Consider the following 25,962-nt stretch of genomic DNA (forward strand, 5'->3'; position numbering starts at 1 on the left):
CATTGCTTGTCTTTTTTTCTTTGCCTTAAATTTATTACACCATGTAACTTGCGGATGGACCACACACTGAATCAGTTTAAACTAAAGTGCATAACGCACAGCTGTGGTCAGCAAATATAGTAAATTGTGTTTATCGCCAGTGTTCCAGAAAAACACAACTCCGTGGTAAATATTGGTCTTCCCTGCACTCCGGAGGCCAGAAACAGCTCCTTTCACATTTTTCTCCTTGAACTTATCTCTGTGGAATTGTCAAATGGAGCGATCCACCCCACCTGCCTGAAGCAACACGTGTATTTTTGTTTTTTTTTAAACATACAGAGACGGTAAAAAAAAAATAATATTAAAAAAAATGAATTAATAAATTAATAATTATTGAAACATTAAAATTATATACTTATAAAAGTAATTGTAATCCTAAAAATACTTTATCACATATAAAATATTGTTATATATGATAATACATGTCACAGTACTTTTCAGGACTGGTTCCACAAACATGACTGCATGGTGTGTGTGTGTGTGTGTGTGTGTGTGTCTGTGTGTGTGTGTGTGTGTGTGTGTGTGTGTGTCTGTGTGTGTGTGTGTGTGTGTGTGTGTGTGTGTGTTGCCTTTTCCTCCCACGCACAATAAACCTTCACCACTGGACCAACTTCCTAACCCTTGGCACCAGGTGCGCCGGAGATCCAGCCCTGTTTCTGGTCTCCCTGTTAGGCCATTGTGTGGTTAAAATCGTGTCCACCGCTGCCCTACATCGCTCGTTTTCTGCATCCGCCAATTTTATTACGATTCGCAGCGACGGATGCCGCCCCTCCCCCCCCAGCCAACTGCCACTCCCGCCAACTGTTGAACCGGCTTCCCGCTTCTCCCCGCGCGCCCCACCACTATAAATAGCCCTCCTCTGCCTTCCTCCCGCATTGCCGCCTTCACGCCCCGAATCCTCAACGTCGGACCGAAGGCACCTCTGACAAAATGGTGAGTGCGGCTTGGCGCCGAAGTGTATACGTGTTTTTCATATGCTGTAATTTTTTTCTCTTCTATTTGGTTTCAGTCGAAGTTATAAAACGAAAAGGGCTTTTGGCGTCAAGCAAGGGGACACAGTTTAAGTTCTGCTTGGTGAATCCTGTATCCATCATGCGGTGTTTTACGGAGTGACTAGACGGGGGCTCCAGGTTGCGCTGGGGGCTCCCGGTCGATCGGGTGTTTCTGTTAGAGGCCACGGGGGATACCTTCGTGGAGCGCGCGCGCGGCGGGGTCGGGAGCTGCTGCACGCGCTACAGCGGGACCCACTCGGAATGGCGCCAAGCAGCTGACGCAGTTCCATAAAGTTCTTTTATGCGACGTTTGGTCAGTCGGACAGACGACTCTCAGCTTCGTAACCGTCAGCTGAACCACGTAGCGGTAGCGTAAACTAGTCACACTTCTGTCGTGTTAAAAAAAAAAACGCGTTTTTTTTTTTATATTATCTTATCTTTGAAATGATGATGGCAGAGGCGCTTTCTGGCGGGACAAATTGGGCTGCGCGCTGGACTCGGAGGGGGAGGCATCTCTGCGCTGTGAAGCAGCACAAAGCAGCAGGGCGCGCCCGGGGGCCAGACTGTGGTTGGGTTTTTTCTTTTTTTTTTTTTTTTTTTTTTTGTGGGGGGGCGGGGGGGGACGAGGGTGAGGCACCTTCTCCTCCAGCGCGCGCGCTCCGGCCTTGTGGAAACGAGCTCCCATGTGACTCGACTGCGCCACGTGCACCACGTCCGCGGGACCACCGAGCTTCCGCCCGCCGGAGGGCTTAGGACACTGCTGCAATAAAGTGGTCTTTTAATGAAGTGTGTCCTCTAGAAAATGGTATTTTCAATAATGTGAAAGTGTTTACACTAAAAATTACTGTGCACAAATATTAAAACTTAACAGCTGATTATACTTCATGGTACGTAACTGGGGTTCAAGTGATTATGAAGTGTAGTTGGCGTTTAAGTTAAGCACATGGGTAACTTGGGCCAGTAGGTCGGGTTTGTGCTTATTGGGAGTGGGGGGTGACATCTGTTATCTACTAGTTGCACTTCCTTTTCTGCATTTATCATTAGTGTGTGTTTTTTTTTTTTTTTTTTTTTTTTTTTTTTTTTTTTTTTAAAAGACACACCAAGTGCAGCATAGTAGCAGTATTTTTCAACTGTCACAGAACTCCTGCACCATTTTCCTGCAGGGAAATTCCTGTTAATAAATTTCCTTCTAGTGACGCATGTGCCCTTTTGAATTTATTTGTCCATCTGTCACTGGCTAGCAAGTGGCCATCTAGTGGATTTGCACACAGCTCTAAACTGTAAGCTGAACTGCCAAAACTTGCTGATGGCTTCAGTGTAAATCCCATATTTGTAACCAACATGCAGATACAAAGGGTTATTGGACCCATAGTTTGAATTTTGTGTCTCCTGCTTTAATGGAGAACTTTACTGTCTCATCTGTAGATGACAGCCAAATCCTAAAATGTACCCTTATCCTGTTCTGTAGAGCACAGCTTAATTATTCCTTAGGCTTTTCTTTTAGTTTCATACCCTCCTGAAACCAAAGAATAACTGGCTGTGTCTAGGAAACTGTCCAACCCCCTGCCCCAAGCAGGTGGGATCACTTCTAAAAGGATAGAATTGCCTTTCTAAGCTATATTAGGATTTAGCATTGTCACGCATGCAGTTTGAGATGCATTTTAAAAAAAACATATGTCCTGTAGCAGATGATAAATGAATATGTATAGAGGCCTCATCTGTCACTGAGGTTTCATCATTCTGTTTATATAAGCCATGGTTTTAATTTCCCCCCCCCTCTTCTCCCACTTCCTCCTTGCTCAGCGTGAGTGTATCTCCATGCACGTCGGCCAGGCCGGAGCCCAGATGGGCAACGCATGCTGGGAGTTGTACTGCTTGGAGCATGGGATCCAGCCTGATGGCCAGATGCCCAGTGATAAGACCATCGGAGGAGGAGACGACTCCTTTAATACATTCTTCAGTGAGACTGGTGCTGGAAAGCATGTCCCCCGAGCCGTGTTTGTGGACCTGGAGCCCACTGTCATTGGTAGGGAGTATAGCTCTGCTTCAAGTACATGCAGAATACCACACACTACCAGTAACTTGGATAGCTTTATTTCTATTGAAAGTGATCGGTATTTCAAGTTGTATAGCAGTTAAGTGATTTAGAGTAAAAGTACCATACTGTGTCCATAACCCTGCTCTTCCCTGATGTCTCATTCCTTCCTCAGATGAGGTACGCACAGGTACCTACCGGCAGCTGTTCCACCCAGAGCAGCTCATTACAGGCAAGGAGGATGCAGCCAACAACTATGCCCGAGGCCACTATACCATTGGCAAGGAGATCATTGACCTGGTTTTGGACAGAACACGCAAGCTGGTAAACTGTATCTCAATTTTTTTGTAGTGGTTTCACACTGTTAAGTTTGGCAAAATATTAGTCATTTTGCATTATAAATCCTGTCTTTGTTCATTTCTCTCCCTCTTCAGGCTGACCAGTGTACCGGCCTTCAGGGCTTCCTCATCTTCCACAGCTTTGGTGGAGGAACTGGATCTGGCTTCACTTCCCTCTTGATGGAACGACTCTCTGTTGACTATGGCAAGAAGTCCAAGCTAGAGTTTGCAGTCTATCCAGCTCCCCAGGTGTCCACTGCAGTGGTTGAGCCCTACAACTCCATCCTCACCACTCATACCACCCTGGAGCACTCCGACTGTGCTTTCATGGTGGATAATGAGGCCATCTATGACATCTGCCGCAGGAACCTGGACATTGAGCGTCCAACCTACACCAACCTCAATAGGCTTATCGGTCAGATTGTCTCCTCCATCACAGCCTCACTGCGCTTCGATGGAGCCCTGAATGTGGACCTGACGGAGTTCCAGACCAACTTGGTGCCCTACCCTCGTATTCACTTCCCCCTGGCCACCTATGCCCCAGTGATCTCTGCTGAGAAGGCCTACCACGAGCAGCTGTCTGTGGCTGACATTACCAATGCCTGCTTTGAGCCAGCCAATCAGATGGTCAAGTGTGATCCTCGCCATGGCAAGTACATGGCCTGCTGCCTGCTGTACCGTGGAGATGTGGTTCCCAAAGATGTCAACTCTGCCATCGCCACAATCAAGACCAAGCGCACCATCCAGTTTGTAGACTGGTGTCCCACTGGCTTCAAGGTGGGTATCAACTACCAGCCTCCCACTGTGGTGCCTGGAGGAGATCTTGCCAAGGTCCAGAGGGCTGTATGCATGCTGAGCAACACCACTGCCATCGCTGAGGCTTGGGCTCGCCTTGACCACAAGTTTGACCTGATGTATGCCAAGAGGGCCTTCGTCCACTGGTACGTGGGAGAGGGCATGGAGGAGGGAGAGTTCTCCGAAGCTCGAGAGGATATGGCTGCCCTGGAGAAGGACTACGAAGAGGTGGGAACAGACAGCGTTGGTGAGGAAGATGAGGAGGGAGAGGAGTACTAAGAAGGAAATCCAAGCAGGACCCTCCCCCCCTCCATATTTCATTCCAAAAGGCCTGCTTGTAATGAGTTTACTGTTTATATGCAATGGGTGACATTAGGTGGACATTTGAAGTCCTTATTCCACAGTTTTGATACATTCCATACTGTGAAAAATGAGACCTCTCCAGCAATGCTATTGTGAAGCATCAGCTTATTCAATAAATTCCATTTAAAGTGTTTCTGTACTTTATTTCATGCTCAGAGGTAAGATATTCTGATCTTTATCACAACAGCTGCATACCTGAAGCTTTACACCAGTCAGTGTTGCCCGTGTAAAGCAGTGCAGTGCAGAAGGAACTATGCTGCATGACAAAGAGGAAGCTTTATTTATAAAGCACATCAGCTAAATAAAGAGGAAATGTTTACTGCCACTTGTGCTAAAAACTGGAAGCATGGAGTTCATTAAGTCTAGTCATTTTACTGTGTTTCTGGACTGCTGTTATCTTCTAATACACTCACATTACTCAAGTTTGCAAGCATTCAGCATACTCTGCTTTGTTTTCTATACATATTGTACCAGTTCCTCTAATCAAACCTTCCATCAAAGCACATTTTTAGCAGCATAACCCAAGACTGCATGACAGTAGATGAACAATTAAAATGGAATTCAAATACTGACTTAATGGATGCTATAATGTAGTGACAAATATACCCAGGGCAGCAATGATGTGGGGGGGGGGGGGGGGGACAAGAGCTGAACATGGAGGACATGGATTTTTAAGGGTTTTTTTTTTTTTTTTTTTTTTTTTTCTTCCTTCCTTCCCCCCCAATCCTAAATCTGTGTCCCTGGTGTTTCAGACCAGATAGGAACAGGAAAGTGGGAGAGCTTGAAAAACAATAGAAAACAATCAGCCTTTTATTTATAGATGGAAGGAATTTGGATTAACAAGCTTCCACTTCTTCATGAACACAGCTATGATGATGCTTTGTCCTGGTTCCTGGCTGGACAACACAGGGTGGGGGCATGGTGCAGGAGGACACAGTCTTTGGGTCCAGACAGCTATCAACCCGTAAGTAAATGGGGTCTCTAAACAGCCTGGTCTTGACCCTCATGTTACGTGTTCAAGTCAACTCTGCAATGCCCTGAGTATAAAGGAACTTTAAGAAAAGGTCTTTTAGTACCAATTATCACCAATGAGGGGGGCACAGTGGGTTGGACCGGGTCCTGCTCTCCAGTGGGTCTGGGGTTCAAGTCCCACTTGGGGTGCCTTGTGACAGACTGGCGTCCCTTCCTGGGTGTGTCCCCTCCCCCTCTGGCCTTACACCCTGTGTTACCGGGTAGGCTCCGGTTCCCCACGACCCCGTATGGGACAAGCGGTTCAGAAAATGTGTGTGTGTATCACCAATGACTTCAAAACATGTAGCTAATAATAATAATCAAAATCAAGAAATATTAAAAGCATTAGTCAAGTGTATCGTGGTCAGTTATGATTCCAGCTGGGCGCAGATTACTTTTGGCATTTCAGTTTTACAGTCCATGTAAAGTCAATCCAAAATCCTTGAAAGGTTATACATGCTGTACACACAAGCATTTACATTTTACATTTATTCATTTAGCAGATGCTTTTCTCCAAAGCGACGTACATCTCAGAGAATACAATTTGTGCATTACCTTAGGAAAAAGAAACATAGTTGCAGACGTGTGATTCTTAGTTTGTTTCTACTTTATGCTCCAATGTTCATCATGTGAGTAGCTGTATAAAACTCCATAGATGGATTCCTGATCACCTTCCAACATTTTTTTTTTCATTTACGCAAACATTTAAATACATTACAGGAGTAGCGGCTGTGTAAAGGCTTATCCGGGCATGATCATAAAATTATGGTGCATGAACATTTCCACCTTACATGAGCTTGAGAGATCAAGGGCGAAGTGAGCTCGGAAAAGGTGAGTTTTCAGACCCTTTTTAAACATGTACAGAGTTTCAGCAGTTCTGAGTGAGAAGGGGAGGTCGTTCCACCACAACGGAGCCAGAACTGAGAACCACTGTGCTTTACCTTTCCTGCACGGGACCACCGAGCATGCAGATGTGGAAGAGTGTAGCGGTCTGGTTGGGGTGTAGCGGATGATCAAGTTTTGTAGATATCTAGGAGCAGTTCTACTGATGCTTTTGTAGGCCATAACCAGGGTCTTGAATTTGAACCGAGCAGCTATAGGAAGCAAGTGCAGAGAAACAAGTAGAGTAGATACATGGGAATGCTTTGGCAAGTCAAACACAACTTGGGCAGCAGCCTTCTGTATCAGCTGTAGAGGTTTGATGGCAATAGCAGGAAGGCCAGACGAGAGAGTTGCAGTAGCCCAGAGAGGATGTCACTATGGCCTGGACACGTAGTTGGGCAGAGTCTGTTGAGAGGTATGGACGGATCTTGCGGATGTTATGCGGGATGTGTCTGCAGGTCCGTGTTGTGGCTTCGATGTGCTGAGAGAAAGATAGACTTGAGTCAATCATCACTCCGAGACTCTTAGCTGAGGAAGTAGGCAAAATGAGTGAGTTGTCCAGTTTGATTGAGAGATTGTGACAGGAAGACAGGCCAGCTGGGTGGTGTAGAATCTCTGTTTTGGAGAGTTTGAGTTGAAGCTGGTGATCAGACATCCAAGCAGAGGTGTCCAACAGGCAGGCAGTGATGCGCACGGAAAGGTCTGATGCTCCAGGTGGAAAGGAGAGGAAGACCTGGGTATCATCAGCATAGCAGTGGTAACTGAATCCTTGGGAGGCGATGACAGGTCTGAGGGAGGAGGTGTAGATCGAGAAGAGCAGAGGACTCAGCACCGAGCCCTGTGGGACATCGGTTGAAAGAGGCAGAGGAGAAGAACGGGAGCTCCGACAGACCACTTGGTAGGATCTGTCAGATAGGTAGGACTCAAACCATCTTAGTGCTAGTGACTAACTTAGTGACTAACTTTAAATCCAGACTGATATCCATCGAGGGGATGGTTCAGGGTAAGGAATTCACATAGTTGATCACAGGCCGCCTGCTCTAGAGTTTTAGACAGGAAGGAGAGGAGGGAGACTGGTCTGTAGTTTTGATCCGAGGTGGGATCCAGGGATGGTTTCTTTACCAGAGGTGAAATGAGAGCAGTTTTGAAGGCAGATGGGAAGCAGCCAGAGGATAGCGAGGAGTTTATGATGTTAGAGATGAAGGTAGAGAGTTGTGGGGAGATGTTCTGTAGGAGTGACGATGGGATCAATCAAGTGAGTAGGTGGTGGCTCTGTGTGATATCAGAAGGTCGAAGATTTCACATTCGGAGAGTGGCTTCAATTTGGAGATCGTGACTTCACACGGAAGTCCAGCGTAACAGGGCAGGGTGATGCTTAGAACTTGTCCATGACTGCATTGACTTTGTCTCTGAAAAACAAAGCAAAGTCATCGGCAGTGAGGGAAGAAGGAGGAGAGGACAGCGGAGGACACAGAAGAGGTGAGAAGGTGGCAAAGTGACTGTGTGGTTTTTTTAGTTGCAGACATTTTGCTGGGAAGTGTGGGGTAGGGCAGTCTTCATTTATACTGTCAGATAGGAAACCTCAAAAAGATCATAAAAGCTTTCCTGAAACACCAACCATGATAATGAGCCATTCTCCAGTTTGAATGCCTGGTAGAAAAGTTCTTGATCATTTCTCTCCATTATTTTACTATCTTTTTACTGCAACTGTCACACCTCTATTTCTGCAAAAGCTGAAGTACTATAACTCCGTGCACATTAAGAAAATTAAATATTTTTCTAAGGAAAATTAAATATTAGCACAGCAGAAATTATTGTAGCTTTCAAAATAAAAATGTGCTTTACCTCTTAGGATAAAATATTTTTCTAGTTCACTTTATCTTCCCACGAGAACCCTGAACAGGTTTTCTTTACAGGTAATGAGGTTACGTAAAAAGAAGGCCATTTAAAACAAAAAGGTCTTTGTAAGTCACACACTTAGCACAGTCTCGGAAACTCTTCTGAAAGGAAAAAAACTATCAAGAATAATTACTGTAAGAATTAAATTTTCTGAGGAACCAGGGTCACACGGGCAAATTGTCACAGGGCCTTTTGACGAAAATGATGGTGGGTGTAGTACCAATACCCTCCAGAAGAGGACGCTGTTCTGCAGTTCCGTAACTTTGCAGTTAGGTGTCCGATTGATCTACAAGGTGACAAAACTGGATGAAAATTCCTTTGGAAAAAGAAAAATATAAATAAAATAGACTTTTGGAGAAGAGAGTTAGACTGTAAAAATACCCCTGTTGTAGGAGTGTGTAAAAGGTTACATTTCTTTAAGGTGAAATAAATTATTCCCTACTGGACATATAATATGATTTAATTTGTAAATGTAATGTAATGTAATGCAACTGTAAACTTCGGATGAAATCCACCCCAACTCTTCTGAAATGAGAACATTTGTCCCGAGAAAAGGAAGGCACTTTCAGATTTAACTTGTTTGATCACAAAATAGTGAATGATAGACATGATACTAGAAAGTCATGCGAAACAAACCTGTATTTTAAAACATTCATTAAAAGTTCCTTTTGACTCATCCTTCATTCATCCCGAAACAATACATAAAACAGAAGAATGGGGCCAAAAGGAACATCGTATCGGTGTTTTAAAATAGATGCTTGAAAAAAATATGCAACTTCTTTTTAAAATATACAAGTTTTGACCAAGAAGTACCTATTTTATTTTTAAAAAAAAAATGCAGGAACTAATGTAACGTGTGTTTATCCGCCGCGCCGATAGATGGCAGTAAAGCGCACCCAAATACAACAGCAGGGATACTACTGTCTTCATGTTGTTATCTTCCGCAGTGCTGTGAGCGCCTGTCTCGTGTTACTCAGGGTTGGTCATTCACGTAGCTTCAGTAAGAAATAATATGCTGTTACCGTGGAGACACAAGGCTTCACAAGGGTTGCTAGTAATTTCCTTTATTATCAGTAGTTTTACATTTAATGTAGCTTGAAGTAAACAATAAAGTCGTAGAGTACTTTACTGTCTGTTAGAGCTGTATCCTAGGCTACAAATACATTCAGGGACGTCTGTATTATTATTATTATTATTATTATGTGTGTTCCTGAGGGGTCGGTGTACATGTGTTCCAATCAGCTGAGCGTGACGTCACGCTGTGGGAGGGCGCCGCTCCGTGGGAGGGGGAATCGCGACGGGCGAGCGGCGGAGGACACCGAGCGGACGAACGCAGTGAGGCCGCGTGACAGCGGGGGCAACGACATGGTGTCACCAACAGCAATGGAGGGACGCGGGTCCGGGCACCGCTGCGTCGACGAGTCCCGTTAGCCGCGTCTGCAGCCATATGCTGTGAAAATATATAACTTGTATATTTTACCGTCGACGAAGAGAGCGGAGATACGTCAGAATCTGATTATTTTGACTTGAGGTAAGACCCAGCACAGACACCTTGGGCTTGGCGAGGAGATATATAATTTAAAGTCCCCAGCTGTTTCGGTACGTTAACACCGCTGATGAATACTTCACCGAGCTACTACATGCATGATGAGTACTGTTTACACCGCTATCGTCGCGTAAATGTGGTCGCGCAGCGCTTCGGGAGCGTCGCGGCGTCCGCTACAGACGCGCGCTCGTGCGCGAGGTGGGCGCGTGCTGCGGGAGCGCAGCTGCCAAACCGGCGACAGCGGGCCGCGGGGGAGAACTGGGGGTGGAGAGCGAGGTGCGCGCGGCGGAAGTGGACGCGAGAGCGCGTTGATGTTTCCACAACAAGTGGGCAGAGTGGTGTTGGGACTAAAGCGAGTAGGATGGAGCGGGTTCGGCGGTGTAGAGGTGGAGCAGCGCTCGGTTGTTTGTGGACTTCGAACGGGACTGGGCGGGTTGTAAAATGCAGAAATGAATGATCAATGACAACAACTTCGATTTACACTTAGTACTAATTCATCTGACACACCTGTTCCTAACTTTGAACCCCGTGTGTGTGTGTGAGAGAGAGAGAGAGAGAGAGAGAGAGAGAGAATGCGCGCGCGGGCAGAGCCACATGGCCATTTATGAACTTTCCAGGCTATGAGCCTTAAGATTTCAAGAAATGCCTTTTATAGAAAAACATGATGAAACGCACATGTAGACTTTTCCAGTCGCCTGATGAAATCGCCAGAAAACAGTTGAGAATTTTTTAAAAAAAAAGTGTCCCTCACCTTGGGTTATACAAAAAAAATCCCCAAAATTTATGCCCATTTCTGCTAAAATATCACCAAGTACCATTAAAATGGACTCAGATAATGAATTGACTGTTGAGTTGATATTATTATTCATCATAACACAATGTAACAAGGCAGTTACCTTCATTAAATACTCTGTTACACAGTATGGTGGCTGTCTAGCAGTGCTCCTCCATCTCTTTCGTACTGATTGTACCGTAAATGTCGGTTTCTTCTTTTTGTCCTGATTTACCCCACGGTGCAAAGGCATGTGTTTGCACTGAACTGGTGAATCCCAATAGGGGGGTGTGGTGGGTTCACCTGGTGCCCGCTCTGTGGCGGGTCCAGGGTTCGAGCATTGCTTGGGGCGCCTTACCGACAGGTTGGCGTGTCCCATCCTGGGTGTGTCCCCTCCCCCTTCAGCTTTTCACCCTGTGTTGCCGGGTAAGGCTCCGGTTCGCCCCAGCCCCACTCGGGACAAGCGGTTGTTGACAATGGAATGGATGGATGGTGACTGTCAATGCCCAGAGTATATGGTGTGTGTGTGTGTGTGTGTGTTACATTGCTGTGGTGTACAGATGGGCGAATGACTGTAGGGGGTCTAGTGCAGTGTATCCACCTTGGAGAAAGGTACCACCTAAAATAGAGTACTAGTTAAGAACTAGTAACAACTAGTTAACCAGCACCGTAATTCGCAATGGAGAAAAACATCTGCACGCACAATCCATATTCAGTCTTCCCATATGTCTCCTATGCAAATGTAGGATCTTTCAATGGAACTCCTGGTGAAGTGAAATTCTCCTGACTGGTAATGGGCCCATTTCTGGAAGTGACTGTATTTCACTTTCGCCAAGTGCAGTAAGGACTGGTGTAAAGGTGAAGTTAGGGCTGCCTGGCTGTTCAGAAGTCACACCCAAGCATGTCTAACCCTGCAGGTCTGCAGGCGATCTCAAAGACCATGGTGGATTACTATGACGTTCTGGGAGTCCCTCGAACCGCAACCCCTGAGGACATTAAAAGGGCGTAAGTAGGCTGCTGATACGGCTGACCCTGTGGACTTGGTGAGTGTGTGCTGTCACCTCAAGGTCAGGAAGGGTTGGAGGTCTCTCCTGAATATGTTATGGACTTTGTGTGAGTGGATGAGAGTGTACAATGCACTGGCATCCCATCTGTCGTGTACCGTGCTTCTAACCCTGTGTTTCTGGATAGGCTGCAGACCACCACTACCCTGAAATAGGCAAGTTGTTACTGATAATGGATGGATGAGTGTGGTGAGGGTGTGTTATGGCTGATTACTCTCACTTTTAAAAGTATCGATGACTGTTTATGTTAAAAGTGAGTGTCTTCTCACTTTTAACATAAACAGTTATCGATAGTTTTCTGGGCAGTATTTTGAGGAGTTTTAGAAATGTGGTGTAATGTGTGGTTAAAGGTGGTGTTTACTCTGCTTATTGATTCCTGCATTATGTCAACTTACCAGCGCAAACTGAGAGCCAGCCCTTGTGAAGCTCAGTTTCAACCATAGAAAGTTCTGCAGTTTTAAATCATTGAACACTGGAGCAGCAGGGTGGTGCAGTGGGTAGCTCTCACAGTTCACAGCTCCTGGGCTTTCGGTTTCAGTCTAGTTTCAGATCCAGTCCAGTCTGCATTGAGTTTGCATGTTTTCTCCATGTTCATGTGGGTGGCCTCCAGGTGCTCAGGTTACCTCCCATCCTCCAAAGATATGTGTTTCAGCTGAACTGGTGACTTGGACGGCACGGTGGCACAGCGAGTAGTGCTGCTGTCTCACTGCACCTGGGTGGTGCGAGAGGGTGGGTTCGATGCCCACTAATTCTGTGTGGAGTGGTCTGAATCCCACCTACTGTTGTATTACACTTGAGCAAGGTACTTAACCCCACATTGCTCGAGCAGTTGGGTTTAAATGGGTAAATAAGTGTTCAGTTAAATGAGCAAATGTACTGTAAATGGAATCACGTTAACAAAGCCTGCTTCTCACATACATCCCATACCCAGCAACTCTTAACTTGCTAGGAGGTAGTTTTCCTCAGTTAGCGATCTTATTGGCGTTGCTTTGCATCATGTTTGTCAGCACTTCCATCAAGCTATCTGCCCTCCCAGGCAACTTCTTTGTATATTCTAAGGTACCGAAAGCAGGCACTGCGGTGGCACCCAGACAAGAACCCAGATAACAAGGAGGAGGCTGAGAAAAAGTTCAAGGAGATCGCAGAAGCCTATGAGGTGCTGTCTGATAGTAAGTATACCGCTGTGATGGACCCCTGATTCACCTCACTGCTACTCAATAATAATAATAATAATGATAATATGTAATAATAATAATAATAAAAGATGTGAAATCAGCTTCTCAAATCAAATTATAGCAAGAGAACAGAATTAAAATGTTACACCATTTAAACATCAACAAAACTAAACAAAGTTATACACGGACAGTATAAAACAACTACAGTAATAGTAAGACAAGATCAAAGAGAGGGAAAAGAAAGGAAGCAGGCAAATGTGTCATTTGAAAATCATTCCGAACATTTACATTCACATTCACATTTACATTTATTCATTTAGCACATGCTTTTCTCCAAAGCGACATACATCTGAGAGAAATACAATTTGTACATTACATTAGGAGAAAGAGAGACATAGTTGCAGACGTGATTCTTGAATAAACCTAGTTTGTTTCTTTCCACTTCATGCACTGATGTTTGTCGCATGAGTAGGTGCACAAAACTCAGGATAGACAAACCCTGATCACCTTCCTACAATTTTTTTTATAAAAAGGTACACAAACATTTACATACAATTCAGGAATAGCGGCTGTGTAAAGGCTTATCTGGACATGATCATAAAGTTATGGTGTATGAACATTTACACCATACATGAGCTTGAGAGATCATGGGCGAAGTGACTCTGGAAGAAGTGAGTTTTCAGACCCTTCTTGAATGTAGACAGAGTTTCAGCAGTTCTGAGTGAGAGGGGAAGGTCATTCCACCACAACTGAGCCAGAACAGAGAACCTCCGTGCTTTACCTTTTGTGCACGGGACCACCAGGCGAACAGAAGTAGACGAGCGAAGGGGTCTAGTTGGGGTGTAGCAGTTGATCGAGTCTTGTAAATAGCTGGGAGCAGTGTGTGTGTGTGTGTGTGTGTGTTCTGTTGATGCTTTTGTAGGCCATAGCCAGGGTCTTGAATTTGAACTGGACAGCTATAGGAAGCCAGCGCAGAGAAACAAGTAGAGGAGATACATTCTATTGAACACTTCAGCAAGTCAAACACAACTTGGGCAGCAGCCTTCTGTATCAGCTGTAGAGGTTTGATGGCAGTAGCGGGAAGGCCAGACAAGAGAGAGTTTGTAGTAGTCCAGACGGAATGTTACCATGGCCTGGGCAAGTAGTTGTGTAGAGCTGGTAGCATAGTGGTTAGAGCTGTGACCTTTTTCAAGGTTCACAGGTTTGATCCTCACCTCTGGTTGTGGTATTCTTGAACAAGGTACTTAAATTGCTCCAGTAAAATTACCCAGCTGTATAAATGGGTAAGTATTTGTAAGCTTCTGATAATTGTAACCTTGACATTATAAATCGCTTCGGAGAAAAGCATCAGCTAAATGAATAAATGTAACATAGAGTCAGTTGTGAGGTAAGGATGGATCCTGCATGATGTATCTGTAGGTCCAGGTGGTGGCTTCAGTGTGCTGAGAGAAAGAGACTTGCATCAATCGTCACTCCCAGACTCTTAGCTGAGGAGGTAGGCAAAATGAGTGAGTTGTCCAGTTTGATCGAAAGATTGTCACAGAAGGACAGGCCAGCTGGGAGGTGAAGAATCTCTGTTTTGGAGAGGTTGAGTTGGAGGTGATGATCAGGCATCCATGCAGAGATGTCTGACAGGCAGGCAGCAATGTGTGCAGAAATTAACAATGAAAACTTCTGTTTTGTCTCCTTCAGGAAGCAGGCGAGATGCTTATGACCATTATGGCAAAGAGGGCATGTCCAGTTCAGGTGAGGGAGTGTCCGGTCCAGAGAATCTCACCTCTCGTGTTTATGTATTTGAAGGAAAAGTACTTTCAGAGTTAAAGTACATTAAAAACAAAGTTTAACAATTTGGTTTTTTCCTGTGATTACCAGAGTGTGTGGATATATTTAAAATTACTTGTCTTTACTGGAGTTTAGATGTGATAACATACTGTTTGTAGGTGTAAACCAGTTAATATACCCTTTCCCTATTCAGTGTAATAAAAAATGATCTTTGTAAAATTCAAAATTTTTAAATTTAAAATGAATTCCATTAAGAGATGAGTTTTTGGGTGATTAAAATTACCACACTGCCTTAATACCCAACTCTCTGTGCTGCTTTCGTCACCTTTTGCATTAGGTTCCAGTGGCCCCTCCACCCCAGGAGAATTTCCAGGGTTCACCTTCACGTTCCGCAGCCCCGAGGAGGTGTTCCGGGAGTTCTTTGGGGGCCAGGACCCTTTTGCCACCTTTTTCGGTGACTGCCAAGGGCTTATGGGGGCAGGCATCATAAATGGATCTCTTCTATGCTCGCCTGGGTGCTGCTTTCAGAATGTAAATGAGTTCTGCATCTTGCTGCCAACATGGCAGAAAGCAGCATAATGTCTCTGCAGCCCTACTGTTCACTGGCTTTTTGACACTGATTCCTTTTTGAATTCAGCAGACCATTAATTGTTTGTATCACTATCTGTATAAATATACATGACCGTGGCTTAAGCACACTATTTTACTTTTTACAGCATGTACACATTACTTAGTGCTCTGTTGGTCCACAAGTGCTATGTTCAAGTGTGAAACATTGTTCTGTATTGTAAAGTAAAATATGAAGTCAGATGTTTGCAATTCCAGTCATTAAGAGCTGTCCTTATGAAGATTGCAGTTGCTGTCAACCTAGTTACGCACTCAGTATTTGGCAGAATTAAAAAAGAAAAAAATGATAAAACTGACTTGTTTCAGTAGGTGATGTCCAGTCGTGAGGTGTATTTTGGGTAGCTATCTTGCTGAAGAATGAAGTCAAACTAACTTTAACCCTGATGGAATGGTATGCCTCTGAAGAATGCTATGAAAGCCATGCTTGTTGAGATCCCAGCCCCACAACATCACACTGCCACCCCCATTCTGGACAGAGAGAACCACACAGGCATAACTAATGCACTCATCATCTCCCAGCTGTCTTTTACAAATACTCACTGGTTGAACCAAAATATTTCAAATATTACCTCAACAGTCCTTAAGACTGATGTTTGCTCCTCAAAGGTCAGTTTTCTATGATTTTTGGCCCATGCAAGTCTGGTTTCAAAAAAGTGCTCAAACTTACAACTATTACTGTAGAACGAGAGCCAACACAATCCAGTGAACTGGACAGCTAAGATAGTTGAGTGATACGATTTGAAGTGAGGGGTTTGCTTTTCACCATGCTGCTTGATAGGTCTTCTCTCTCCTAACTTGCTCCCTCTTTGAATCTGCAGATGACTTCCCCTTTGGGGGCATGCATGGAGGGATCCACATGGGGATGCACGGAGGAATCCATGGACATCCAAACTCCTCACGCATTGGCACAAGTCGGCTCTTCTCCTTCCCCTCACCTGGAAGTGAGTCTGCTCCTTCACGTAGCCATGTTACAGGGGATAAATGTAAATTTTGAAGCCTCATGGTGAGCCATGATGGACTCTTATTTTTTTCTTCCCTCTCTCCACCTTCAGTGGACTTCACTTCCTTCTCAGTTGGAGGGATGGGTAGTTTGGATTCCATGAGTGTTGGGACAGGGCACTTTGAGTCAGTGTCTACCACCACGCGCATCGTTAATGGAAAGCGCACTACTACCAGAAAGTCAGTTCACTTCTTAAATTGGCTGAATTGGCATGTGGTTTGTTTGTATTTCCTATAATAATTAGTTTTATTTCTTTATATATTATATATTTATATATATTTATTTCTACATCTTTGTCAGTTCTGGTTATTTTCCTTTATCGCACAGAATTATCAAGGATGGCCAGGAGAGAACAGAGATCGAGGAGGATGGGGTCTTGAAGAAAATCCTGATCAACGGTAAACATCCACTGAATTCTCACATTTTGTATAAAGCCAATATCTGATTAATCACTTACTGCATAATGGACGGCATGTGGAGTAATAGTTGAGGACATCGACTTGAAGGTTGATGATTCAGGCTTCACTCCCTGGCAGCTCTGTAGTATCATTAATGAAAGTCTTTATTCTGAATACCTCCCGTTAAAATGTCCAGCTGTATAAATGGTCAAATACTAAGGTCAAAGATTTAAGATGATAGATGAATTTATAGAGGTCACATGTAGTGTGTAGTTGACTGCTGAATGTTATCTAGATCAAAACCCCTGCTGATGTCCAGGCCAAGGTTTAGTAACTGCTGCCTTAAGGGACTCCTTTTTACACTCTTCTGTAAACAGCCATCTTTCATAACTCTTTGGTCCTGCTTTTCAGTTGTCCCAGCTCACCAGGCCACGTGGCCTGCTCGGTGTGTGTTTGTGTGTGTGTTTGAGCTGTTTTCTCATGCAGGTGTGGAGGATGAGATGGCCTTGGCTCTGGAGCTAAGCATCAGGGAGCAGCATAAGCTGCCCTCCCAGGCACAGCAGCTGCCCCGCCAGCCCAAGCAGCCCCTTCTGGAGAGGCCCAGCAGCAGTCCACGGGCCCCACCCCAACGTCCCCTTGGCTCCGTCCACCCCATCCACCTTCACTCTGACGACACTGAGGATGAAGAGCTGCAGGTTGCGATGGCCTGCAGCCTGTCGGAGATGGAAGCGCAGCAGAGGGCAGCAGTCAGGGATGGGATCTCGGGTGCTGGGAGTGGGGCCAAGGTGTATGGGGGCAAAGACAGAGGTGGGAAGGGGAAAGTGATAAGAGACCAACCAAAAGCAGTCCATAAGAGCAGGGGCACAGCACAAGATGGTGCCCTTCCTTTACAGAGGGGTCTTGGTGGCTCTCTGGCTGGGAGCGCTGTCACAGGAGCCCAGGGGCGGGTCCCTCACGGACCCCAGGGTGAGGAGGGCAGCGATCAGCCCTCAAGAACTGGCAGCAACCTCAAGAAGAAACGGAAGTGCAACTGCGTGATGTGCTAAGTAACGTGTGTGCGGTGAGAGCTGGCAGTGTGGAGGCCGTGATACAGGGCGTGCTCCTTGCCTGTACTTTAAGTTCATGGTTGTGTGTTTTTTCTTTTCTTTTTTTTTTTTGTGGTGCCTTGACTAAAAGTGACCTTGTCTTGTGACACCCCCCCCCCCCCCCCACCTGGGGACAAGGTTCAGTTTTCTGTCTCTGCTGCTGTTGTGTTTACATTTTAAAAGCCTTAATTTTTGGTTACATTCATTTTTTACCTTTTAGTGTTCTGGCAGTACTGAGCAAGACAAGTGTGAAAGAGTGCAAACGCTGCCCCTCCCCACTCATAATGCTTTAATGCAGCAATACTTGTCCTGACCTCCCAAACTGAGAGCCGTGCATTTGTTTTCTTCTTGCCGTGGGTGTGACTGTTGCTAGCAACACACGTGTCCATGTGAGGGTACCCCCTGCTCATTCAGTGCGTTTGCGCTTTCTGCGTTGTGCGGCCCATCTGCACTTTGTGTTTTTGGTTATATTCAGTGTGCCTACAAAATACTGCTATATTAGTCAAAAAACCTCCTTTTTAGCAGGAAATGAATTTTGCTTTGCAGCAAAATTTCCTAGCAGATAGCTTTTAAAAAAGCGAAACAAATTAAATTAGAGTTTATGCTCGTATCGGCACAGTCGTCTTCCATTCGAATACATTTTCATGGGTTTGAAGGAAGCTCCAAGTTCACAGCAATGTTAAATTACTTTGAATTAGACTGAATCTGAACAGCATTAAGTGCTCTTTCATATGTCTGGAGACAAATTAATCATTTTATGGCCTCAGCACTTTTTTGGAATAATGAAATTTTCCACTTTGCTCTTATACAGTTGCGTATTTACAGACGTGATTAAATTATCTTTCTCAGCAGAACATCCCCTCTTGAATTGTATGAAATGTTTGAAAATATTCATCTTGGTACTCTGTGCCAAGTGCGGTACCTTAATATGTCACACGTACCAGAATGTTTCCGCTGAAGTGTTTGTTGTACAGTGCCTTTGTGTGGGAGGGTTGTGATGAAGATGATGATGGTTTGGCTTTCATTGTGGCTCAGTGTCACTTCAAATGTGCCAAGCTTTTGCCAAATATCCATTCTGCTGCTTCTTTATCTTGTTTTTGTCAGCAGTTTGCATTGATTTCTGAAAAGAGACGGGTGACTGAAGTTTGAGAAAGATGACGTTTGCCTTGTTGACAGCCTTTCTCAATGACTAGCGCACTTTATAGCTCATCTGTCTTTCATGAGTTTCATGTTTACATGACAGAATGGCATTATGCCACAAAGACCAGCCATTGAGACCTTCGGAGTTCCCATACTGAGGGTGGTCGATTGATTGATTGATTTAGTCAGTAGAGTCGTGTGGAAGCCCATTGGTACAGAACTGGTCAGTTATTCATTAAGGCTCTAATGTGTGGCTGTCATTCCCACCACACTAACACAGCCCATTGTTGCCATTGCCATCCTTGCTGTGTTGCCTGGTTCCATACTAGAAACTCTCTGCCTTTGTTGGATGGTCAGGTGGTGCCATCACTGAGTAGGAGGTGGGCAGCTAGTAACAAAGTGAGACAGTTGTTGTTCTGTTTTCTCTGTATTTACATCTGGACCACCATCCAGTTATTATATCTCACACTCATCTCAGCTTCTGAGGGACAAATAGAGGCGCAGACCTCCTTTGATGGCTGTTCTATGAGCCACCTACTTCTTTCCACTACAGTCTACTTGGAGAAAGCACTTTTTTGCCCAGTTCCACTCCTCTCACCTCACCCAGGCTAGGGAACCCAGGCTAGTTCTTGGGGGCTTCTTGCCAAAAATTATTAATGGACCACAGCAGGGACTTGAGGTCCTCACTTTAGAGCACATGTCTGTTCACTAATGCACCACTCATTTATTTTTTCTAAACGTAAACTATGCCTGTAACTCATGATGATGACTAATTTCGATGCTATTCATCCCTGCAGGAGAAAATAAAAGTAACAGACATGTAAAAGTATGATTATGGGCGTCTGTCTTGTGCAAATGATACAGGAGTGACAGACATCTGAATCAGCTTGGAGGGAGCAGCTCTTAGCCATGTGGAAGCTGCCATTTTTGCCTGGATCAGTTTGATGATGGGCACATGTGAGCCACGCTGTGTTGGGCTGTTTGCCTTCAGCGACCTTGCTGTTGCAGATTTCTTGTTTCAGGACCTTTGCCACCACAGCCATGTCGGCCCAAAAGAGGCCCCAGAGAGAGGTGGTGGGTTCTTGCTCCACTGTAGAGGGGAAAGCTTTTTCAGCAGCAGCAGAGCAACGGGTTGGAAGGGTCAGCCCTCCTGAATCTTAAGAATGCTTACTCTGCATGGCAGCCAGCTGAGCTGATCTCATCTCGTTCTCACATACACACACTGGCGCTTAGACAGGAACACACACACACACACACACACACACACTCACTCTCTCTCTGCTGTCCTCTCACAGCCTCCCATTAGCCTGCACTGTTTGCATTCTCAGTCCCGCTCTGTTTATATGTCCTAACTAAATAATGGGTCAGGAACACGACAAAAATCCACATGATCGTCGTTGGATCTATAAATGTTTCACTCCTCTTCAAACTCCATCTATGAATTCCTGAGTGTCACTGTTTGCTTTGTCTACACCACAAAGCAAACAGTGACACTTTGTCCACCCTCTCCCACTGCTTCAACATGGGAGGTTGAAAGTCTTCCCCTGGCCATATGAAGTAATATGGAGAGAGACATACGCAGACACACAAGTCCTCTGGCCCTCTCCAGCCTGCAAACAAGTAGCTGTCTCCTGATTGGACAGTTTGCTGGCAGCAACCATACATGCTGCCTTCTGACTGGACACTTTGCTCGGGGCAACTATAGGACTGCCTTTTGATTGGCCTGACTGCTGGTTACAACCATACATGCTGCCTTCTAAAAGGACAAGATCACAATGATGTCACATTTTGCTGAACTCTGATTGGACAGTCACAGGTAGGTGGCACAGGCTCGGAGGCGTGAGGCATACAAAGGTACACTGCTGTGCTTTGCACAAGTTCACAAACTTTATTAACCACAGAAAATACAAAAGATTTTTTTGTCAGTTTTTTTTTTCATGTTTTCTACTTATTTGCTACAGGAATACAGAGATAATAGAATAATAGCATTTGCAAGGAGGGTAAATGGTTCACAGCAAGTTGAATCTGAATGAGCGTAGAGTGGCGGGTGGGGCTCTTGGAGTATGTAGAGGGAGCGGTAGAAGGACTTCTCTAAACCAACAGTCTGCTGTTGGACAAGGGCAGCTGGTGCAGTATAGACCCACCTCCTGCTTCCCATCAATCAGCAGCCAAATCTTTTTTGCAGCTGATCTTAAATTGAGCACAGGAGCCGTAGGGGGACATCTGTTACACTGCTTATAAGCACAACGACTGACTGACGTTTAGAAGTTTTGACCTTAAATTAAAGTGTAAATCGAGTAAGATGCATCTCCAGCTAATGTTTTCCAGTTAAAGTCTCATAAAAGAATAATTAAAAGCTAAGTAAAAATGTCACCAGGATTGGTTGCTTTGAACTTGTTGCAACAAAAGGTCAGTCTGTGGGGGTCATCTGATGTTTCTGAGCTAAATGTATCAATCTAGCATCTAATGTCATTGATGATGGTGTGAGGGCCAGATATGTTTTGAATCATGCCATCCAAAATGACCAAGTGTGAAGGAAATAGGTCCTCCTGATTTGGGGATTTGTTGTTGTGTCTCCATGTCATGGAGGACTTAGGGGCTACGCTGTCAAAAGGGCATTGAACACAAATCCGTGCAAATCCATGAGAGAAAACGAGAAAGTAACTGCATGGGGATATTTTTGGTTGTTATTTTGCTGCTTACGGGGGGAAATGAGGTAAAGAATGGTAAGGGGCGGTGGGATGGGGGAGCACAGGTTGCAAGGCTCACTGGGGCAGAGCTTTCAGGATGGCATTTACTTCCTCTGCCACAGCCGTCAGGGCAAACTCAAACTGGTCCTGGGTACAGAGAGGCAATACAAGGCATGAGAAAAGCGGGGGTTGTGGTGAGAGTATGACTGCTTGACAGAGAACATGTGAGCATCGTGGTAAAGTTGACCGTACCTTGGTCCGCACCATACCCGGTCTCTGGTCTCGAATGTGCTCCAGAGTGGCAGCGATGTCAATTTCCTTCACTCCTGAAAAGGAAACCAGGGTGAACACAACCCTGAGTGTAGGCAGCTTGGTTTAGACCAAACGTTGTAAATTTCCTTGGAGAAACTGCTTTGAAAAGCAGCATCAGCTGAATGAATTGAAAATGAAGTGAGATTCTATACCAGACGGACAAACTGATATAGCAGCGCAAACCCGTGAGCTGCTCACCTTTGGCCATGCGGTTGAGAACCATGTCAATCAGAATGTACGTTCCAGTTCTGCCTGTGCCATCGCTGCGGAGAACATGGAACAGACTCAGACTGAGGGTTCCGGTGCATTCTCTTAGATTTACAAGTGAAATCCTTAAGAGTATGATGGTTTTATACATGTTTTTTCTTTAGAGATGTTATGATTGAGAAAGAATGAGTCAGGTGACTGGGAAAGATGGATAGTATGGTAAACACATGCACATCAGTTAAAATAATATTAGTTAATGTAATAAAACTGAAGCTCAAAATAAGCTACGGCTACCCAGACAAACAAGGATTTATGGGCGATAATAAACCATGTGCCCCCTTGTGGAGGAAACTGGCAGTACAGTGGACTGGTTTACCTGCAGTGCACGATGATTGGGCAGGATCGACCGCGGTAGCACTTGTTTACCTTCCTGTGCAGTGCAATAGGAAAGAGTTAGAAGGGTGTCAGTCGAATGTCACGCCAAGACTAATGACAACTTAGGAGGTGAACGAACGGCAAATCGTTAACATTCCCTACACTGGGTCTGACTCGAGGAGCTGATGGGACATTACAGGAGGCTGTCGCTGACAATAAACCGTCCGGGACACAAGCTTTCGCAGACCCCAGAGCGAAAGAGTCCGCATGCGGGCAGAGGAGCCCCAAAGCACAGGTCAGGAGGTGGAGTCCAGGTGGGGAAAGGAGCAGCGGGAGCTACTGGGAGACGATGGGCTGGCGGGCCAGCCGGCGTCGCTCCTGCTGCAGTCACAGCTGCCAATGATCATTTTTGTGACTATGCAACTGGACCCAGACTACTAGCTGCAAATCACAAAAATGACACTGGCGGATGTGTGAACCCACGGGCCCCATCGGTGGGACACGGGGTGGAGGGAAGGGGTCGGGGGGGGGGGAGACCAACTGAACGGGAAAGAATTCAGCTGAACCGAGGAAGACAATTCACACACAAACCGAGAAACCATGGCGTATCAACATGGCAAATTTCATAAAGAGAGGAGCGCTCACACACTTAGTACACAAAAAGAGTTATTCTACATGTATGGCCCAAAGATAGTGTTAAACCCCACACTTCTCATGGGAACCGCAGCTTTAGACTATACATAAGATGGAGCAAATGTGTGTGAGTGTTTCTCTCCATGCAGAATTCAATTGGACCCGACACCGGGAGCCAGCACAGCAAGTCAGCAGAGAAGGGGAGAAGGAGCCACATGAGGTGGGGCCAGGACTATATAGACCACTTAAACATGAGGTGTGAGCAGACACACAATGTTCTGGCTCTGACAGGCAGCATGGGCTCTTATGAGAAACCTTTTGGTAACTAAGAACATAGAAGGAGGAGGTACAGTAAATCTGCTCCAGTTAAGCATGAGGGTGTGTGTCTGTGTATGTACGTCCATTGAGTGTATGCACACGAGTACTCGTGAGTCCGCTCCTCGCGTGCGAGGGCCGACCCGCAGTACCTGCGGAAGTCCAGCAGGGGGCGTGTGGAAGTGGGGATGCCCTGGGCTGGCCAGCTCAGGAAGTGGAACTGTGTCAGGGTACGGGTCTCCTGAGTTTGGACGTTCTTCAGATAGAAGCTGCGCACCAGGAAGTCGTTGCACCAGATGTGCTCCGAGACCAGGTTCACCTGGGGAGGACAGCAGCGTGTCGTGAGACGTGGATTCACGCACATGCAGAGTCCAGCACAAAGAGCAGATGCTGACCTCATAGATGTGGTAAAGGGATGAGCCCTCATCTGGCCAGTAACGGTCACACTGCTTCTCACCGTCCTCCACCAGCGCTGTCATCATCACGATCACCGTGCAGCCGCTCTCCCACACCATCTGCAGCCCATCACACACTGTTACACACACACCATCTGCATGTGTAACACACTATTACACACACTGCCGAGAGCCAGCCACACCCTGCTGCACACAACACTTACACAGCATAACACACTGTTACACGCACCACCCACAATACCTCACCACTTTTAGTAAATTCGCAGGGGAAAATATTGTCTACAGTCAATCGTGATGTTTTACTGTCTACAGATTGTCACACACATTCTGCAATGCATCACACTCTTCCGCACACAATTAGGAACAATGTCAACTCAGTGTATCATCGGCACAATGCAGCTCAGTTTTAACTGGAACAAATCACAGGTGAAGTTAATCACACTGAGTGGCCATCATGACTCTGTCGTCACCTTCAGTCCCGCAGCATCTAGGAATCCGATTATAAACATTATTCACGACATAAAGAGGCATAAACAGTTATGCACCCCATTTACAACACACACACAGTTCAACAGACCTGCCAGAAATCTGAGATGGTGTGTGACAAGGGTCCTTGGGTTGCGATGTAGGCCGGCATCCTGGGGTCATGCTCAATCTGGGGTCAGACAGACAAAGGTCAGGGGTCAAAGATGAGAACTACATTTCCGTCTTTAAGAAGAGGTCACAGAGCTCGGGTACCTGGGGAAAGATTTTAGAAGCGAGGAGAATCCACCCCTTGGTGACTGCTGGTCTACATGACACTTCCAATAGATGCTTAATTTCATTTATTCATTTAACTGCTGCTGCCTTTGGACCCAAAGGTCACGGGTTCAGTTCCCACCTCCACCCACAGAACCCTTGAGCAAGGTACTTACCTTCAGTTGCTCCAGTAAAAAAATACCCAGCTGTATAAAAAGGTAAATAAATCTTAGGTAGATTACCATTGTAAGTCGCTTTGGAGAAAAGTGTCGGCTAAATAAACTAAACTCTTCTCACAATTTGACAACCGACATCAGCAGCTGTATTATTTTTCCGCATGAAACAAGGTTAATAGAATAACACCGATCGTAACATATCTCAGACGCTTACAAAGTTAATAAAGAGAAAAGTAAGAAAATTATAAATGAAAAACACATTTTAATTTCGGTCTTAACATGTCTTTTCACTGTGTGTTTTGTACGGATTGCACAGACTCTCCTTCCAGCTCATTTCCCATGGGCGACAGCAGCACACTTTGGCTCTCGGTAATAAGGAAATCCACTGGAAATGAACCCATGGAAAGTACACGTGACATCGTGCGTACGAGGAGATATACAGTGAATGGATGAATTACATAAAGAAAAAAAAACAGTCATCAGTAGTACAGCGCTTCCCAGTGCTGCACACCGCCATGAAATGCAAATAAAGAAAAAGATGCTCGGAGCATAAGGTGTTATGAGAGGCCTTGTTTCTTGGAGGAATAAGCACACACACACACACACACACACACACACACACACACACACACACATTTTCGGAACCGCTTGTCCCATACGGGGAACCGGAGCCTAACCCGGCAACACAGGGCGTAAGGCCGGAGGGGGAGGGGACACACCCAGGACGGGACGCCAGTCCGCCACAAGGCACCCCAAGCGGGACTCGAACCCTAGACCCACTGGAGAGTAGGACCCGGTCCAACCCACTGCACCACCGCACCCCCTGCGAGGAATAAGCATTTTTATCAAAAACTAATAAAACCCTTGAATACACTTTTATTTCAGTGTTATATTACGCGCTCTGCGTTGTTCTGACGTCTGGAGAATGACAATGAACTTGTCAAGAAATGTGACGGTTGCTCCAGCTGAATGTCTCGGCGTCACACACGCATCCTTCCCAGGGGTCTCCACAGCACACACACCCTCCCGCCAGGTCCGTGTCGGTACAGCGGATAATCCTGGGCTGCGGGCTGTAAACACAGCCAACGCTCGTCATTCGAGAGGACAGCCCCCACACCCAGCTTCAAAGTGCCCCTTCGCACAAATCCCATCACCAT

At 45.6% G+C, this 25,962-nt stretch overlaps 3 protein-coding genes across 4 annotated transcripts in view; 2 read left to right on the forward strand and 1 right to left on the reverse strand.

The window, feature by feature from the left end:
• Positions 1-879: 879 nt before the first annotated feature.
• LOC108918121 (tubulin alpha chain) lies at positions 880-4,693 on the forward strand. Its single transcript, XM_029258129.1, has 4 exons — positions 880-972; positions 2,835-3,057; positions 3,242-3,390; positions 3,501-4,693. Exons 1-4 carry the CDS (start codon positions 970-972, stop codon positions 4,476-4,478), a joined length of 1,353 nt encoding a protein of 450 aa, XP_029113962.1. The 5' UTR covers positions 880-969; the 3' UTR covers positions 4,479-4,693.
• A 4,916-nt stretch (positions 4,694-9,609) lies between these two features.
• Positions 9,610-17,929, forward strand: LOC108918127 (dnaJ homolog subfamily B member 6-like). 2 transcript variants are annotated; one of them, XM_018725154.2, is made up of 9 exons: positions 9,610-9,885; positions 11,590-11,677; positions 12,796-12,905; positions 14,604-14,657; positions 15,031-15,147; positions 16,139-16,261; positions 16,373-16,499; positions 16,648-16,718; positions 17,205-17,929. In XM_018725154.2, exons 2-9 carry the CDS (start codon positions 11,613-11,615, stop codon positions 17,762-17,764), a joined length of 1,227 nt encoding a protein of 408 aa, XP_018580670.1. In that variant the 5' UTR covers positions 9,610-9,885; positions 11,590-11,612; the 3' UTR covers positions 17,765-17,929. The 2 variants fall into 2 exon arrangements, with proteins under 2 accessions (XP_018580670.1, XP_018580679.1); XM_018725163.2 differs by lacking the exon at positions 9,610-9,885 and having other exon boundaries at positions 11,596-11,715.
• A 2,921-nt stretch (positions 17,930-20,850) lies between these two features.
• Positions 20,851-25,962, reverse strand: part of LOC108918114 (receptor-type tyrosine-protein phosphatase-like N) — a 35,447-nt gene continuing 30,335 nt past the window's right edge. The window contains exons 17-23 of the mRNA XM_018725127.2: positions 24,469-24,546; positions 23,871-23,990; positions 23,628-23,794; positions 22,529-22,582; positions 22,144-22,208; positions 21,886-21,959; positions 20,851-21,780 (exon numbers count right to left, since the gene is read on the reverse strand). Coding sequence (XP_018580643.1) covers positions 21,709-21,780; positions 21,886-21,959; positions 22,144-22,208; positions 22,529-22,582; positions 23,628-23,794; positions 23,871-23,990; positions 24,469-24,546 — 630 coding nt within the window. The 3' untranslated portion in view covers positions 20,851-21,708. The remainder of the gene's footprint in view (positions 21,781-21,885; positions 21,960-22,143; positions 22,209-22,528; positions 22,583-23,627; positions 23,795-23,870; positions 23,991-24,468; positions 24,547-25,962) is intronic.

The sequence above is a fragment of the Scleropages formosus genome, chromosome 14 (genome assembly GCF_900964775.1).
Source record: "Scleropages formosus chromosome 14, fSclFor1.1, whole genome shotgun sequence".
In the NCBI taxonomy this organism is placed as follows: Eukaryota; Metazoa; Chordata; class Actinopteri; order Osteoglossiformes; family Osteoglossidae; genus Scleropages; species Scleropages formosus.